The sequence below is a fragment of the Podarcis pityusensis genome (assembly GCF_964106645.2).
Source record: "Podarcis pityusensis genome assembly, chromosome: 5".
NCBI lineage: Eukaryota > Metazoa > Chordata > Lepidosauria > Squamata > Lacertidae > Podarcis > Podarcis pityusensis.
The window spans coordinates 66,797,189-66,813,263 of NC_138032.1; the positions used below are offsets into that span (position 1 = coordinate 66,797,189).

Genomic DNA, 16,075 nt, shown 5'->3' on the forward strand with positions numbered 1-16,075 from the left:
AACATGTAAGAGCCATCAGTTGTTAACTTTGATGGACAACTAGTTAAGACGTACAGTTCTGAGTTGAATTTTCATACATGCCCTTGTCACATGCTGCTTTTCTGCCAGATCAGCTGTAATGCAAGACAGGGCTAAGCCACACACTGTGGAGACCCTCATTTCTCCTCTTGGTAAGGTCAGGGTTTCTTTATAAAGCAAGTTGGAACACAGCATCTCACTGAAGGGTAGGGCAGAGCCATAAATCAAAAGAAGCAAGTTGAGGTCAGTACACCAAAACAGAAGCAGACAACTCACCCACCCCCGAAAACAGACAGAAAAGTATGAAGATAGTCCCCTAGCATTGGCCTCACTGCCATTGACCAGGATACTGAAGGGGAGAAGCAAGGTCAGGGTGGTGGCGTGGGCTCACTGATGGGAGCACTGGATTGTCTCCACTGGCATGTTCGCACTGCTGCAACCTCACTACTGCCTTGAACCTCCACATCTTTGTGCATGGCAGCGATGCTGCCGCCAAGAGCCCAGGTCTGTGGCACCACCCCCTCCCTGCAAGCTGCTCCTGTTGCAAACTCCATTTTGGCTTCCCATTTCTCTTCTTCAGACTCCAACCTCTAGATCCAGACAGCAATGCTGTACATATTGCAGTCATAAATATATTGGGCACATGCTCGCTGTGAATGTTATGCTACAAATTTAGCTAGACATTATTGAAAATTCTGGGTGTTTTGCCTGACCTATTCTCTGACCTATATATTCTTGCTAAGGAAACCACATGCTTTGTTTCTGACCTCCATAGCAAATCCAGCTTTTCCAAATCCCCCTTTGCCTTCTGACCAGCTTCAGAGGGACCTACGAATATACTATCATAATTCTAGCTGCCAATGTACAAGCTTCTTATCTAGTTACATACCAAGTTGATTCATATCAGCAATTCTGGGCTGCATCAATAGGAGTATAGCATCTAGATCAAGGGAAGTAATAGTGCCACTGTATTCTGCTCTGGTCAGACCTCACCTGGAGTACTGTGTCCAGTTCTGGGCACCACAGTTCAAGAAGGACACTGACAAACTCGAACATGTCCAGAGGAGGGCAACCAAAATGGTCAAAGGCCTGGAAACGATGCCTTATGAGGAACGGCTAAGGGAGCTGGGCATGTTTAACCTGGAGAAGAGGAGGTTAAAGGGTGATATGATAGCCATGTTCAAATATATAAAAGGATGTCACATAGAGGAGGGAGAAAGGTTCTTTTCTGCTGCTCCAGAGAAGCGGACATGGAGCAATGGATCCAAACTACAAGAAAGAAGATTCCACCTAAAAATTAGGAAGAACTTCCTGACAGTAAGAGCTGTTCGACAGTGGAATTTGCTGCCAAGGAGTGTGGTGGAGTCTCCTTCTTTGGAGGTCTTTAAGCAGAGGCTTGACAACCATATGTCAGGAGTGCTCTGATAGTGTTTCCTGCTTGGCAGGGGGTTGGACTCGATGGCCCTTGTGGTCTCTTCCAACTCTATGATTCTATGATTCTATGATTCATATTATCATCTGGATACCTTTTTTAATCTTCAATTCCAAACTTTATAATGTTTCCTTAATCCACATTAGTACAACATAATTTTTATAGCCTAAAAACAATGTTGTACTTGGGAGTTGCAAAAGAAATTCCTAGCAAAAGAAAGAAAAAGAGTAATGCCTGGTGTATACTACAATTATTGTAGCAATGCAGAAGAAATGTTGAACAGAACAGTTCATATTTGAAAAGATAATCTGCAATTCTTTAATAGATTTTCTAAAAGCTTGTCAAGATGATTTTACATCTTCTGTACATTATTGTGGTTACATAACAAGTCTTTAATCTTATGCCTTCACTTCAAAGTGTCATATCCAATCCTGTTAATGAAAATGCTCACTCTAAACAAGATGTAGCATATAAATCACCTTGCTTTAAATTATCATTTTGGACCATTCCTGTGGTATCAGTATCTTATTGATAGAATTAGGTATCATGAATTTATATTATGCTCTTGCCTGGTTTTGAAGCATAGGGCATCACTTGACCTTTTTTGGACATAAAACTACTAAATTTACTTGTGCTGCTTCTTGATGAAATTTATTTTCTTTATCCAGAAAACTGTAGGAAGTAGAAATCAAAAGAAGAAGAAAATTCTGCACTTTAAAAAAAAAAAAAAAAAACTTTCTTAAGCTAACAGTAAAAATGTTCTTTTCAATAATTTATGTGAATAGAAGGATGAGGGCAGGTTGTATTAACTGGTAGGAGCCAAAACTTGGCAAAGGCAGAAAATTGGGGGTGGGCCAGCATTCGCTGCTCTAGGTGCCATGATCAACAGCAACCAATGTAAGCAAGCTGTGCCAACATACTGTACTACTGGATTTTAACCCTGGTTCACCTTTTTCCTTTGCTGCCACCTAGCAACAAGTACAACCAAACATGTCAGAGTTGTGCTCCCTCCCCATTAATTGGGACCACCTGGACAGTGCACTCCATGTCTTGCTGTGTCTCTCAGTCTGTACACTAGCACTGCTGAGGTGGATGTTTAATATATAATAAGTTAGAAGGTGGGGGTAACTGTTGCATATGTTTTGCTTCAAATTTGGCAAATTTCAGGTTTTCAGGTCTGGCTTCCGTGTTGCATATGCAGGGTAAACTCTCTCTCTCTCTCTCTCTCTCTGTGTGTGTGTGTGTGTGATGTATATTCTGCATTTACAGCAATAGAGTTCTGTATAAAAATAGTAGTAAATATGCAAGATCATAAAAGGGTAAATTAAAACAATACATCAAATTCGGAGGGATTGGAGAACAAAAAGTCTTTACTTTGGTCTAACAGGATAACAATGTGGGTGTCAAGCAAACTTTTCTTTACAAAGGTAATTCCAAACATTATGTGTGTGTTGTAACTAAGAAGGCTGTCTCACTGGTTACTGCCTGTCTCACATAAGACCGAAGGAGCACTCAGTGGAAAGCCTTTGTAGATAACCTTGGTGCATGAACAGGCTGATATGGGATCAGGCATTTTCAGATACCCAAGTCTCCAAATTGTGTATTGTGTTAAAAGTGAGTGCCAGTACTTTGACTTCTGCTAAAAAGGAAGAAGAAAAGACAGGGAGCCATTTAATCTATTAAAACACTGGTGTGCTATATTTCCTGCACCCAGTCCCAATTAGTACTACCCAGCTTGCAGTTTCCAAATAATCCTCAATGGCAGCTTGATGTAGAACAAAATATAGCAGCCATTCCTGAATGTCACCAGAGCATGGATAACTGTGGCCAACTATCTCTGCTGAGGAGAGGAGACAGATACCTCAGCACTCTAGGAGCCACTAAGCTCCACAGAGGTTGCTTGTTCTTGAGTGTCTAATAGCAAAGATGTATTGAGGGGCACCCCAAGCAGTGTACCTTCTGGGAGAGTGTCACTGCATCCAGAAGTTGTGGAACCCCATCTCCATTAGCAGATGAAACACCTACCTATGCAACTTCCATCTTGCCAGGATTTAGCTTCAGTTTATACACGTATCAAAGTTGGGTGTTACATGCCATAAGATCCGAACTCGGGACAGGCAGCAGTGCTTTGACATCTGTGGTTCCTGTGAACTTTTTCTCTTTGGTGAAAGGTGGACATTTGGAAGGGAGAAGAAGCAACAGGAGCTCAAATAGGGGGCAGCAGCCCATCCCCTAGTGAAATTGTAAGCCTGGACTAAAATTACATTTATTTGCGCTCAGCACAGTGAATGCCGAGTATTAATATTACATATATTTGAAAGTAAACCATTCAAACATGTAATCACAACTGCCACAATGTTTCTTGAATATTTTAGTAGTGGGTGAGTTATAGCTTGAAGGAAAAACAGTGACATTATAATGGTCTTTCTTACTGGAAAACGGCTATAGAGAGGTTACCGTGTATTATTATTAAAATAGCTTTAGCCTGATAGCTCTAAGCAGACTTTAGAAGCGTGTGTGTGTGTGTGTATATATATATATCTCCATCCACTCTGGAATATGAAAAGGAATTAGCCTTTTGCTTGTGTTTTACAAAAAGCTGAGATTGCTTTCTATTCCATATATACTTTACAATCACTTTCCCATGCTTCAGCATGGAATAAAAATGACAGTTTCAAAACAAGCCTTTGACTTGCATTGACAAGCATCATTTTTTTCTCTCTCTGCCCCACAATTCTGCTTGTTTTGGTCCTTTCTGAATGGCATTATTTTCTCATTTTGCTTTTGATGCCATGCAAACGCAGGTCAGTTTATATTTATTTTAAAATTAGAATATATATATATAGAGAGAGGGAGAGAGAGCGAGAGAGAGAGAGAGCGCTTGAGTTTTACTTTGTTCTGGGGTATCATAGCTTTGGATCGTGCTGTAGTAAACCCTGTCCTAAACAATCAAAAGCAAATTCACACTCTGGATCATTCTGTAGATTCTTTCTAGTATTCCTATGTTGAATTATTATTACTACTATTCAGATGTGTGCACAAATGTAGAATGAAAGACAAAGCTCTTAACATCCCAACCCCACAAAGTAAGTGAGTTCACTGTGACTTAGCCTGAGGAACACGAATATGGATTGCAGCCTAAAGCAATTTACAAAAAAAGTGTTTTGTTCTTTGATTGTTGAATACATTATTATCCTCAGAGTGAGAAAGATGATAGTCCTTAGACACAATTCATAGTCCTTGGCGGAACCCAGAGATTATAATTATTCATTTGTGATTTGTTTTTGTTTTTGTTTTGCATAGTACCCAAATGTGTACTAAAATGTTAACTGCGTAGTCCAGCACTTAAGTGTTTTTCAGGTTCATATATTAATTTGCAGCTGAAAGGGGCAACAGCATAAACAGCAGCCGTTAAGTGTGATTGATTATAGGCCAACCTAATTTACCTTTAATAAGTAGTCCATGTACGTTCATTACATGGCATAGACTTACAGCAATAAGTTTTTTTGCCAAAAGCACACTAAATTGAATTCATTGGGCCTTTGATTGTGAAACAAATTATAAACAAGTATGAACCCAGCAAGTGCATTAAAGCAGTGACCCTCTGAGATATATTTTGTGGTGCAGGGGTGGTGGAGATGGAAAGATGTTCTATTTCAGAATGCCTTTGCTGATGAAGAACATACGAGTGTCTACATGTGGCTTATCACCACACACACACACACTTTGAGGTGTGTTTCAAATGAATGCAGTATCTTCACAAACCATTGATAAGTTTTTATGAATCTTATTGTAGCAAGTAAAAGATACTTTTTATCTAAGTATTTCACTGCAGTCACATAAGATACTCCTGATCTCTCGCACATGGATCTACAGTGGTACCTCTGATTACGACTTAATTCATTCCAGAGGTCCGTTCTTAAGCTGAAACCGTTCTTATCCTGAGGCACACTTTCGCTAATGGGCCTCTTGCTGCCGCTGTGCCGCCAGCACACGATTTCCGTTCTCATCCTGGGGCAAAGTTCGCAACCAGGAGCAGCTACTTCTGGGTTAGCAGAGCTCGTAACCTGAAGCATTCATAACCCGAGGTACCACTGTATGTATGAGCTCTGAATGGCATGCACAGCAAGTTTCAAGGTGCCACAACAAATTTATAAGAATTATGCATTTCTGTCTAAATAGAGACGAGTCTCCAACTGTACCTGACTGAGACAGGCTAGTGGTTATTGAAAGTGTGAGGGAACTGCCACATTCAGTAATGCTTCAACTGGTTTTTGAAAACTCACTGGAAATTAGTATCAGGGTCACTGCAAACATGGAACCCCACTGGAAAAGGCTGCATGGGAAAAGTGGGACCAGGTCAGGGTTACATACTCCCTGCTTCCATTTCTAAGATTACTCTTCTGTAAACTGATTTCATATTTAAAAATGGTCAGTGGAGTAATGTTGCATGCATGTATTTGTTCTTGATAAACATCTTGCACTATCAAAGTGCAAGTAGATTACATTTTTTTATTATTATTACTATGTATATATCCTGCATTCTCTCTCCCCTCCCCAACAAGAAGCTCAAAGTAGCACCCTCTCCATCCCTGCGGACTGCAGTCCTGTGAAACAGGTTATAGGCTGAAAGACAATGATGGTCCCAAGGTCATCCTATGGACTTTGTGCCTGAGTGGCTCTCCTAAATCCTAGGCTGAGACTCTTTAACCACTAAATAGCACAGCGACTATAACTAAAATTGATATTTGTGAATTTCTGTTATATTAGTGGATATTCATGGAAGTCGATAATGTTGCCTGAGATGATGTTCCTCAGTAAGGGAGACATTAGTAGAGGGTATCTATTAAAAAATGGAGACTTGGAAAAGAACTATGTATTGTGAAGGAAATTCACCTTCACCTCAGGATAGTAATGCGGAGGTGGGACTGAGACAGGATTTGCAGCAGACAGCTAATGGGCAGGTGCCATTGTTTAACCCTTCCTGTAATTCTTTCTTGCACATGCTACCTGGCCAGTTTTCCCCTATTTCCTCCTCACCTAGAGAAGTGACTGAGGAAGGTGAAGTTATTTCCATTTTAAAATTGACTAACTCATGAAGGGTTAGCAACACAAACACACGAAGCCATTTCTGCCCAGCAAATGCTTTCCTTCACATTGCATTTATCACCAGACACATCTTTGGGGAGCAAGTACAACATGCTCTTCTTTCCCTAGGTATTTTAGCTGATAAATTCAAACACAAAGTGTTCAAACACAAAATACCAAGTCAAATTCAAAAGCGTTTTCATGTCTATCTCCACTTCACAGCAACGTCTGCCCTCAGAATTATGTCTTTGTATTATGTCTACATATGAGATAATATTTATATGCACGGATATAGGTAATCCCTCAGCAAAACTGAACAGGTGGCTATTGATGAGTTTTACCAGATGCATGAATGCACCAGAACATTTTCATTATCTTCAAGGCAACTCTTTTGATTTTTAGTTTTTTGTGGGGGTTTTTTACTATTGAGCATTTTGAATCGTTTTGTGATTGATTTAGAGAACCAGAAAAATAGGCCAAAAAAGGATGCAGCAGGCATGGCAAACTTCAGTGGCAAAATTCTAAGTGACTTCTTAATCCAGCTTCAAACGCATGACAGCACACTGCCTCAATTCATTCTGCAGTCGCTCTATCATCTTGCAGACAACCAGAGTATTTGCTATTCAGCACCATGCAAGTGGCCATGCATTCATTCAGGGTACGGAAAGCCCCAGCCTGAAAAGTTGAATGACAATCCAAACACCTGATGCAGGCAGTTTTCAAATCATGAGATCATTTGAAATTTTCATTCTGCTTTCTTAGTTTTGGACTCATGTATTTTTGCTTTTAAGGTACTCCCCCCCCCCCCAGCTCTATTGAATTAGATAGTTTTTTTATATGAAAGAAGAACTGAGCATGGCATTTAGAGGGAGGAGTGGCTTTGGTCGTTTCTGGTTATTAATCCTAGGGTGGAGCCAAACTTTCTCAGAGAAGAATTTTTTGAACACCGCCCCCCCCATCATACAGCTTATGTTTAGGTAGTCAAGTTCTACATGCTGCACAAATAAATGGAAGCTTTTTCTGTCAGGATATATATCATTTGGGAGGATGCTGTGGGTAGGAGAAAGTGTGATCTGTGGGGGATCTATTGTGGGGAATTTTTGAGGGTGAAAAACACATTGTGGCCGGGGGTGGGGTGGAATTGAGGAATGGAGAATATAGATGTTGTGGTCCTGGAGAGGGATATTCTGTGGGAGGGAAACTGAGGCAGGGAGATTGGGGTTGGTGAGCAGTCTAGTTTCTCAGCTTTTGAAATGCATGGCCTTCAAATTGTCATGGTCATCATCATAAGAATGACTAGGCATATTTTAAAAACTGATGTAGATATTTGGGTGTGAAAAATCAAATCAGCTTTTTAGGTTGATGGACTATTACACTGGTTAACTTCAGTGCACACTTGTAGTTGCCAACATTGTGAACTTAGCAGACTTTTGAAAAGTGAGAATTTTTTAAAAATGATTATATATCCTAATGTATATATTTTCTTTTTTTTAAAAAAAACCCACTCACTTTTCTGTAAAAGTCATATGACTCAATAAACTATTATAATAGTATACAGTCATAAATAAGTATTTATTAACTCGTATTTTGTCAGCTTTTCGTTGGAGAATCCTATTTTTTTATTTTAGATGTACTTAGGAATTTGATTGTTTATTTCAAACAAAACAAGAGAAATGAATTTATTCTACTACATATGTCATATGATCATATGATCTTAGGAAAGGGTTGTGCCGTGTCAAAAGGTTTTTTATTAAATTACTAGGTATGAGCTCTGCTTAAGAAAACTCATTTTGTATCTTCCTTTCATTATGCTTGATATGACTCTTTCTAAATTTGTTTCCAAATTTATGATGAGATCTTTGAATCAGCTGATGATGAATAAAACTTCTTTAGTTAGAATAATGCATCTGAAATCCATTGCTTGGTAGATTTTCCTTCTTTCTTTCTTTCCTTCTTTCTTTCCTTCTTTCTTTCTTTCTTTCTCTTTCTTTCTTTCTTTCTTTTTAATTTTATAGTTTGGAAAAAGAAATTGATCATTCTCACGTTTTCTCACAAATTATTTTCTTTGCAATTCACAAAGGTTTTTTCCCCTCGAATTAAGATTTGCTAATTAAAATTTCCCCTTGTCTTGTTTTTTTTTTCCAGCTCTCGTAAATGTGAAACTTTGGGCTATTGATCGGCAATGTTTTCAAACAATAATGATGAGGACAGGCCTCATCAAGCATACAGAGTATATGGAATTTTTAAAAAGGTATGACACTTGTTTATTTTTTGAAACACACACTAAATTTGCTGCCCTCACTTCTTGGGTTTTTGTGGGGATCTTTTTTTCTTTTTCTTTTTTGAATGCCGTGTAATGAGCACTCATTTCTGCTCATCACTTTTAATTTTATGTTTTACCCACTTGTTTGGCATAAGAGCTTGAAGAAGGGGAAATGATAACTGAAAATCTCAGCCTCATTAACTGTTTGCTTTTCACTCATTATAATTCATCTGCATGGTTGTTTGTGGAAAAATAACACCAACATCAAACATACAGTAAGCATATAAATACCATTTTCAATATGTGCAAATCAAAGATCTCTCATTAAAAAAAAGACATGTTGAAGAAAAATGTGTTTCAGAAAAATGGTATATGACCTAATTTGCAAACTGTTCCACTTAAAACATTTTTTCATATATGTAACTTCCAAACAGAGGCAATTTATGAGGCTTAAGAGAAACCAAAGCTTTTTTGCTGGAGGCATCTGCAAATATGGGTCAAATGAGTCATAGAAGAAGAGAGGCATAAGGATGTGTCTTGTTATCCCTTAAACTTGAATTTAAACTCTCACAAATTATGCAAGTATTTCTTCCCCGCCACATCATCATAAACCTACCACAGTGTGAAGATATATAACTATGCAGTGGTTGCTGATTAATGTATATATTAGTTGTATTTTAATTATAAATAATCAAAGATTAAAAATAAGCATGTGGTCCTTGTTCAGAGAAAAAACGAATACCACCAAAAGCCACCAAGAATATCCAACAAGTCTTGTTGCCTGGGCAACAGTGTTCCCATTAGCCTTTTGTCCTACTCACATTGAATCTTTCAGTCCAATGATTGGTTTGTTTCTATGTGTCAAGCTTGCAGAGCCCTGAAAAGAGAACAGATCTTGTAAATTAATGAACTGAAGTACTAAGTAAACATGCTAAAGCCATTTCCAAATGAAGTCGATTAATCTCATGGTGAATCTGGAATTGTAAAAATTAAAGCCATTATCAATAAATATGCTTTCATCTTGATCCCATGCGGAGTTAGGGATAATGTTGTGCAAGCAGATGTGGCTCCTTCCTCTATTCCCTCCCTGCAGCCCCCCTCACATCACCAAAATCTGTTTCAGAGGGTTGGGGGCTACAGGGCAAGTGAGAAGAAGCAGAAGCAGAAATTTGTTTTGCAACGTGGTGGGCATCATTGTATGGCTTAGGTGTACCTGACTCAACATAAGGTTGGACTTTACGCTGCATGCTTATGTTGAATTACTAGAGAGCAAGTCTCATTGAATTTCTCTGAACTAAATGGAAGCTCCATAGTGTCCTTTGATAAGAATGTACTTCTCCTTCCTCTGCTTGTCCCACATCTGTTGCTGTATCAACTGAATACTGGGTGGTGGTACCCTAGAAAACAGCTTTTGGGAATATCTGATATATGGTTTCTGGACATTCTCACAGTTTTACTACTGGGAATATTTGGGTTCATAAAAAATGTGTCTCCAAGCTAGATTGCTTGCTTTGTCCTTCTTCTGGGATGGAGGAAGATTGATTGACTTGGGACACTTACTTGAATTATCCAAAGCTATTTGCTTTGAACATAGTAAACAGAGTCAGATCATTGGTCCATCTAGCTACACTGACTTGTTAGGGGCTATCCAGGATTTGAGATAGGATTTCAGACAGGCATCTCTTCCTGGAGATGCGAGGCGTTGAACCTGGAATCTTCTGCATAAAAAGCAATGGTCTACCACTGGGCTATGTCTCACCTTGTATTTGCATCTATTACACTGTGCTTGTATTATGTTGTATCACTTTGCTTATATGAGACTATATATATAATGTTTCATGGGTTAGTGGGTGATGAGTGCTGAAGTATAAGGGATTTTGCTATACAGTAGACAACTTGACATTGATTCCGAACCTTCTGTGTTTTTCTGAAGGATTTTTCTTTTTTTATCGTGGGACCTACTTATAAGATTTATTTACCTTCAGAGTCCAGATAGTATGTCCCCAAAACATACAAATGCTGCTTATATCTATCAATTGAGCGTTTCTGATGTAGGTCTGGACAAATCAGACTACCGGTATTTCCAATCCATGTCACTTTTGTATGTGTTCACTTTTAAATCTGGGCTATCTTTTCCTGTATTAAGCTATGAATTATTATTTCTTAATTGCACAGTTTTACATAGAATTTTAGAAACATAGAATCATAAAGCTGGAAGGGACCCCCAAGGGTAATCTAGTCCAACCCCCTATAATGCAGGAATCTCAACTCAAGCATGCAAGATAGATGGCCACCCAACCTCTGCTTAAAAACCTCCAGTTAAGGAGAGTCCACAGCCTCCTGAGGCTTGTTCTTCTTGATGTTTATTCGGAATCAGCTTTCTTATAACTAGAAGCCATTGGTTCGAGTCCTACCCTCCAGAACAGGAGAAAACAAGCTTGCTCCATCTTCCTTGTGACAACCCTTAAGATATTTGAAGATGATTATCTTATCTCATCTCTGTCTCCTCTTTTCCAGGAGAAACATGCCAAGCTCCTTTATTTGGTCTCAAAATATTCCTTTTGATATTTTTTAAATTGAGCCAATAACTGTGTTATGACATTGGGGAAGTGTGAAATAACCTGAGTTCCAGCCTGCACATTAGTATGGGCAGTGTGGATTAGATCAGCTGGTATAGTAATTCATGAAGCATGCCTAATTTGGCATAATTTGTTAAGAGAACACTCTGATCAGCATATCTTTAATGGAGGAAAGAACAGTGTGGTTAGAGCACCAGACAGTGCAATGTAGACTGGATATACAACGTGAAAAAAGTATATTAAAATTCCATATAATCAATGAAGTCAGAAAATCTGAATAGTTATTAAATTTGCTTATTTTGTACAAATTTAAACATTTTGGAATTTCCCATATAGTAATAAGGATTGCACTCTTCATAGTGCCTGAAATGATCTTTGTAAAATTGTCGTCTTCTTATTGCCTAATGCCACCACCCTCTTTATAAGCATTGTCACTACAGTCTGTCACAACGTGCTGTCTTGCACAATTCTAACCTACAACACAATAACAGGGAGTGACAAGGGCTTGAGACTGGAGTGGAAATCTTTTTTCAGCTTGATTGAAAACAAACAGGGGAATCTTAACACTAGGACATGGACTTTGGTCCAGCCAGTCGTGTTGCTGAAATTCAGATACCTGCTCTATTACATTGAGCCCCAAAGCACAGCAAAATGACAAATGATTTACTGGATGTGGAAAATACTGAAAGAAAAACTTTGAAGACTGAAGAATCTATGCCTGTACACTCACATAATAGAATTGTAATGTATATGTCACTTAGATTTTGTTCTGAACTCCTTAGCTGAGGTCTAGAAATTCAGATAATTTGATCTTCCCTTGCTGTTTTTATTCATTAGTGAATGGTTTTAATTATGCATTCTGTTCATTAACAGAACAGCTCTTCCAGTCCTAATGGGCTGAGTGGGCTATTAGGCCCAACTAAAGCTTAGTTCTTAGTGAGATGCCAATGTTATGTCTAGAGTATATTAAATTATGGGATGGTACTGTAGTGTTCAAATTATAAGAGAAAGGTAGAGGGGGCCGTAATGGAATTCACAAGTCATTCCTTGATATCTGCAAATTTTGGCCATTTGATATCTCCCTGTAGCGTTTTACAAGCAGTCACAAAGATGACCAACAAAACTGGTAAGGGCACCAGAATCCCCCCATGACCAGTGTAATTCAATAGGTTGGGGCTCACATGATAAAGAATTAGGCTCTGTGTAGACTCTATGTCAATTCTCCACAAACAAGGAGCCACCGCAGAACAGGCCCATTCTTGTGTGGCCACCCTCTGGACCTCTTGTGGAGGAAGGGCACAAAAAAGGGCCTCAGATGATGGTTGCAGGGTCTGGGTTGGTGCATATGGTGACAGTTGGTCCTTGAGGTATTGTGGTACTGAGTTAGAAAATACAAAAACCGGTGTGAGAGTCAAAATACTCTCTCTCTATATATATATAACACACACACACAATATATATATATAGCCAAAATACTATATATATATAACATATATATGTATATATTTTACATTATCATAATTGCAGTGCACCATGCAAATATAAATGATCATACTGATTATTACAGAATGATAGTAAGGGTCCATTTCCACTAGATGCAATCTATCATGTTTGTGCATCACAAAACCCAAGGGCAAGCAGTGATTCTTACCACCAGATTTTGATAAAGTAAAATCTATTTGACATTCATGTGGTAAGAGTTATAGGTTGTATTCGGGGGGGGGGGGGGTTGACGTTAATTAATGGCATAGGTAGTAAACTATTGCAAATGGTACAAGGACTGAGTCATAACAGGAGGAATTTTGTTATCTCCATTCAGGTGGATGGGTAGCAACTTGGCAAAATTTCTTATTAGAATCCAATACAAAAATAGTTTTCCTCAGGAAAATAGGATTTCGTTATACTACACCTAGTTGAAACAGACTTGGTATGATTACTCATAGTTTGTAAAGTGAATTGCAACTATGATACTTCATATATATATATTAAATTTTCTGGATCTTATTATTGCTTGTAGTTCTGTAATCAAAACAAAATCAAGCAGAGCTTGGATATCCTAATATTTAAGGCTGATTCTGTTCCTAGTGCTGGTTCATAGCAATTGAGTGGAACAGTGGAGCCTGAGCTCAAATTATGTTGCAGTTAAAGACACTCATGTATTAAAAGGCAAATGCAATGGACCATCTAACTCATTATACGAATGTGTTCAATCATAAGCATCATGACACTGTAGTGCTTATGATTGATTCAGTCCTTAATCGTCCCCAGGATGCACGAGGCCCTAAGTAACTGCAGCATAGACATATATAGAGCTGGAGACATTTCAAGTTTCACTACTCTGTGTTGGCTTTTGGCATCTATTATTTCTTACAATAACCAGTTCACACCAGGGACATAGTGGGCACTATCTTATTGGTTCCAATTTCCTTGTTGATTTTGGTCAGTGCTAAAAAAACCCGCAGGAAAAATGATCTGATTGAGTACACCGATTAAGTTATTATCTTGCCTATGTATTGTGCAATCAGCCGCTGATAATTACTTTTGTTGCACTTGGTTTCCATCCCAGTCTAAAAGAGAAGAGATGATCTCCATGGAATCAAAGCTTATTGTTTAGAAAATATCCCAAGATGCCAGTTAGTTTCATATAGTATAAGGTAATGTAATCAAAAGTTTTAAGTGGAAACTATATTGTTGACCAAAAATAGAGAAAATAACATGCCTCTTTCGACAACCAAAATGGCAATGAGACATTCCATTTTGGCAATTGTAACCCTGGTTTAAGGAGCCTTTTGGCGCCTAGCTAATATATCTGAGTTTCTTACACTGTACAAAATGGTTCTGAATCATGATCACCACAGATTTGTCACTTTTTACTTTATTTTGGGTGAAGGCATGAAAATGTTGGTTTGTTCTTTTAAGGAGATTTCTGAAATTATGAATCCCCCAAAATGATACACTGACTACTTTCAGTTCCAATCTCAGAATTATAATTTTATCCCTCTGTCTTTTTCAAAGCTCTGCCAATATTAAGTGATTAAGCTTCAGATTTTAGTAGAGCTTTTCTAAAAGATTGTCAAGATTAATTTAGATGCAGACTTCACAGAGTTTGCTCATCCTTAATTTGAAAGCAAGCAGTATGTGACAGAAATTAAGAGGAGATTTCTAATACTGGCCTGGTGCAGATGTAAAGTCTCTGGATTTCCTAATCATTTCTGAGGCTCACCAAGCCCCTTCCTCCTCTTGTCTTCCCCATTCCTTTCAGGCCTGTGACCCAGGACTATAATAAAGCTTATAAGTATTTTTTTGACCCATGCTACATTCCAGTTTATTCTATTTCTGGAAACAGGTGAATGCCCACTCTCCACCAAAGCATGGTGGGCTTCCTTGAGATACTGACTCAAGATCTCAGTATTCGGCCTGGGGAAGGGATTATTAGTACATTTAACCAACAAGAAGTTTGTCAGCCCATGGCTAAAAACGATGGTCAGAAAAGCCACCTCGATTGGACTGCCATCATCCTTTTTATATCATCTGGGTTCCGACACTGCCCTTGAATCCCTGAGGCAAAGGCTTTGGGACATCTTACATAGCGACCTGCGATCCCAATCTTATGTAATTTGTATCCCAGTATCAGCTGGAATCCAATACGGGTACAATTTTCAGATACCCTCATACCTTAGGAATTTCTCTGTACGTACCTATCGGGGTTTATTTACCAAAGCCAGACCAAATGTATTTCCCTTGGAAGTTCTAAATGGCAGACTGAGAGGCATCCCCTATCAGAATAGGCTTTGTTTATGTTCCCAGGACATCAATTGTATGAAGCATATCCTACTGCATTGTGGGCAGTATGAGCAAGCAAGGGATCAACTGATCAAACCCTTACTGGCAAATTTGCCAGGAAAATCCAAAGCCTCCCATATTAAATATCCTTTGGAAGACAGGTCAAATGATATTACACTGGCCGTGGCAAAGTTTCTTTCGGAGGCTATAAGAAACAGAGATCATTATGCCCTATATAAAACAAAATGACTGCCTTGGTTTATTCCATCTGTCTGTCTGGTCTTTAACTGTATCTTGTTTTGAAATTGTTTTGTGGGTCTTTGGACCGCAATAAAGTATTGGTTTATTTTGGGATACTAAAATGCCCCACCCCACTCCCCAAATGTGATGTCTGTAGATATTTGCTTTCCTGGATCAGTTATTGCTTGAAAAATAGGATGGAACATTTTTGCAAAAATCAGAATTTCTTGGGGCAGTCCCCCCCCCCCCCCGGCTCTTTTTGGTTTTCAAAAGAAAATTTCTAAACACTTAGATCTTCATCATTGGATGAGTTTCAATTACTACAGTATGTTAAGATTAACTGGTACAAATTGACATCCCAGCAGCAAATTCAAACGCTCCAGAAACATTCTGTACAATTTTTGTGCCAGATACAAAGCTGTAACGTTAAATGAAATTCAGGGACATTATTTGCTTCTATGCAGGTATCAGAAGCTAAAATATGAATGGAGAATCTGTAGAACTGAGGCTCCCACTATATTTGACTATTGACCATGATGGCTGAGTCTTATGGGAGTTGGAATTCAACAACCTTTGGAGGGCCACAGGTTTTCCATCCTGTCCTAGGATGACTATGAAATAGGTCTACTTCTGTGTAGATTCTGCAGTGAAAAGAGGACTGGGGATCCAAGA

General features: G+C 38.7%; 1 protein-coding gene and 1 long non-coding RNA gene across 5 annotated transcripts in view; one reads left to right on the forward strand and one right to left on the reverse strand.

Moving 5' to 3' along the window:
* The window catches only part of PRKG1 (protein kinase cGMP-dependent 1), a 686,067-nt gene that overhangs the window by 489,489 nt on the left and 180,503 nt on the right, over positions 1 to 16,075 (forward strand). For all 4 annotated transcript variants that reach the window (XM_081004551.1, XM_081004550.1, XM_081004552.1 and 1 more), the window contains one exon: positions 8,684 to 8,789. In XM_081004551.1, the coding sequence (XP_080860677.1) occupies positions 8,684 to 8,789 (106 nt within the window). The remainder of the gene's footprint in view (positions 1 to 8,683; positions 8,790 to 16,075) is intronic.
* Positions 8,274 to 15,362, reverse strand: LOC308476785. The gene is made up of 3 exons (XR_013986093.1): positions 15,079 to 15,362; positions 9,623 to 9,678; positions 8,274 to 8,537 (listed from the first exon to the last, which is right to left on the reverse strand). It is a non-coding gene; the product is annotated as an uncharacterized lncRNA (long non-coding RNA).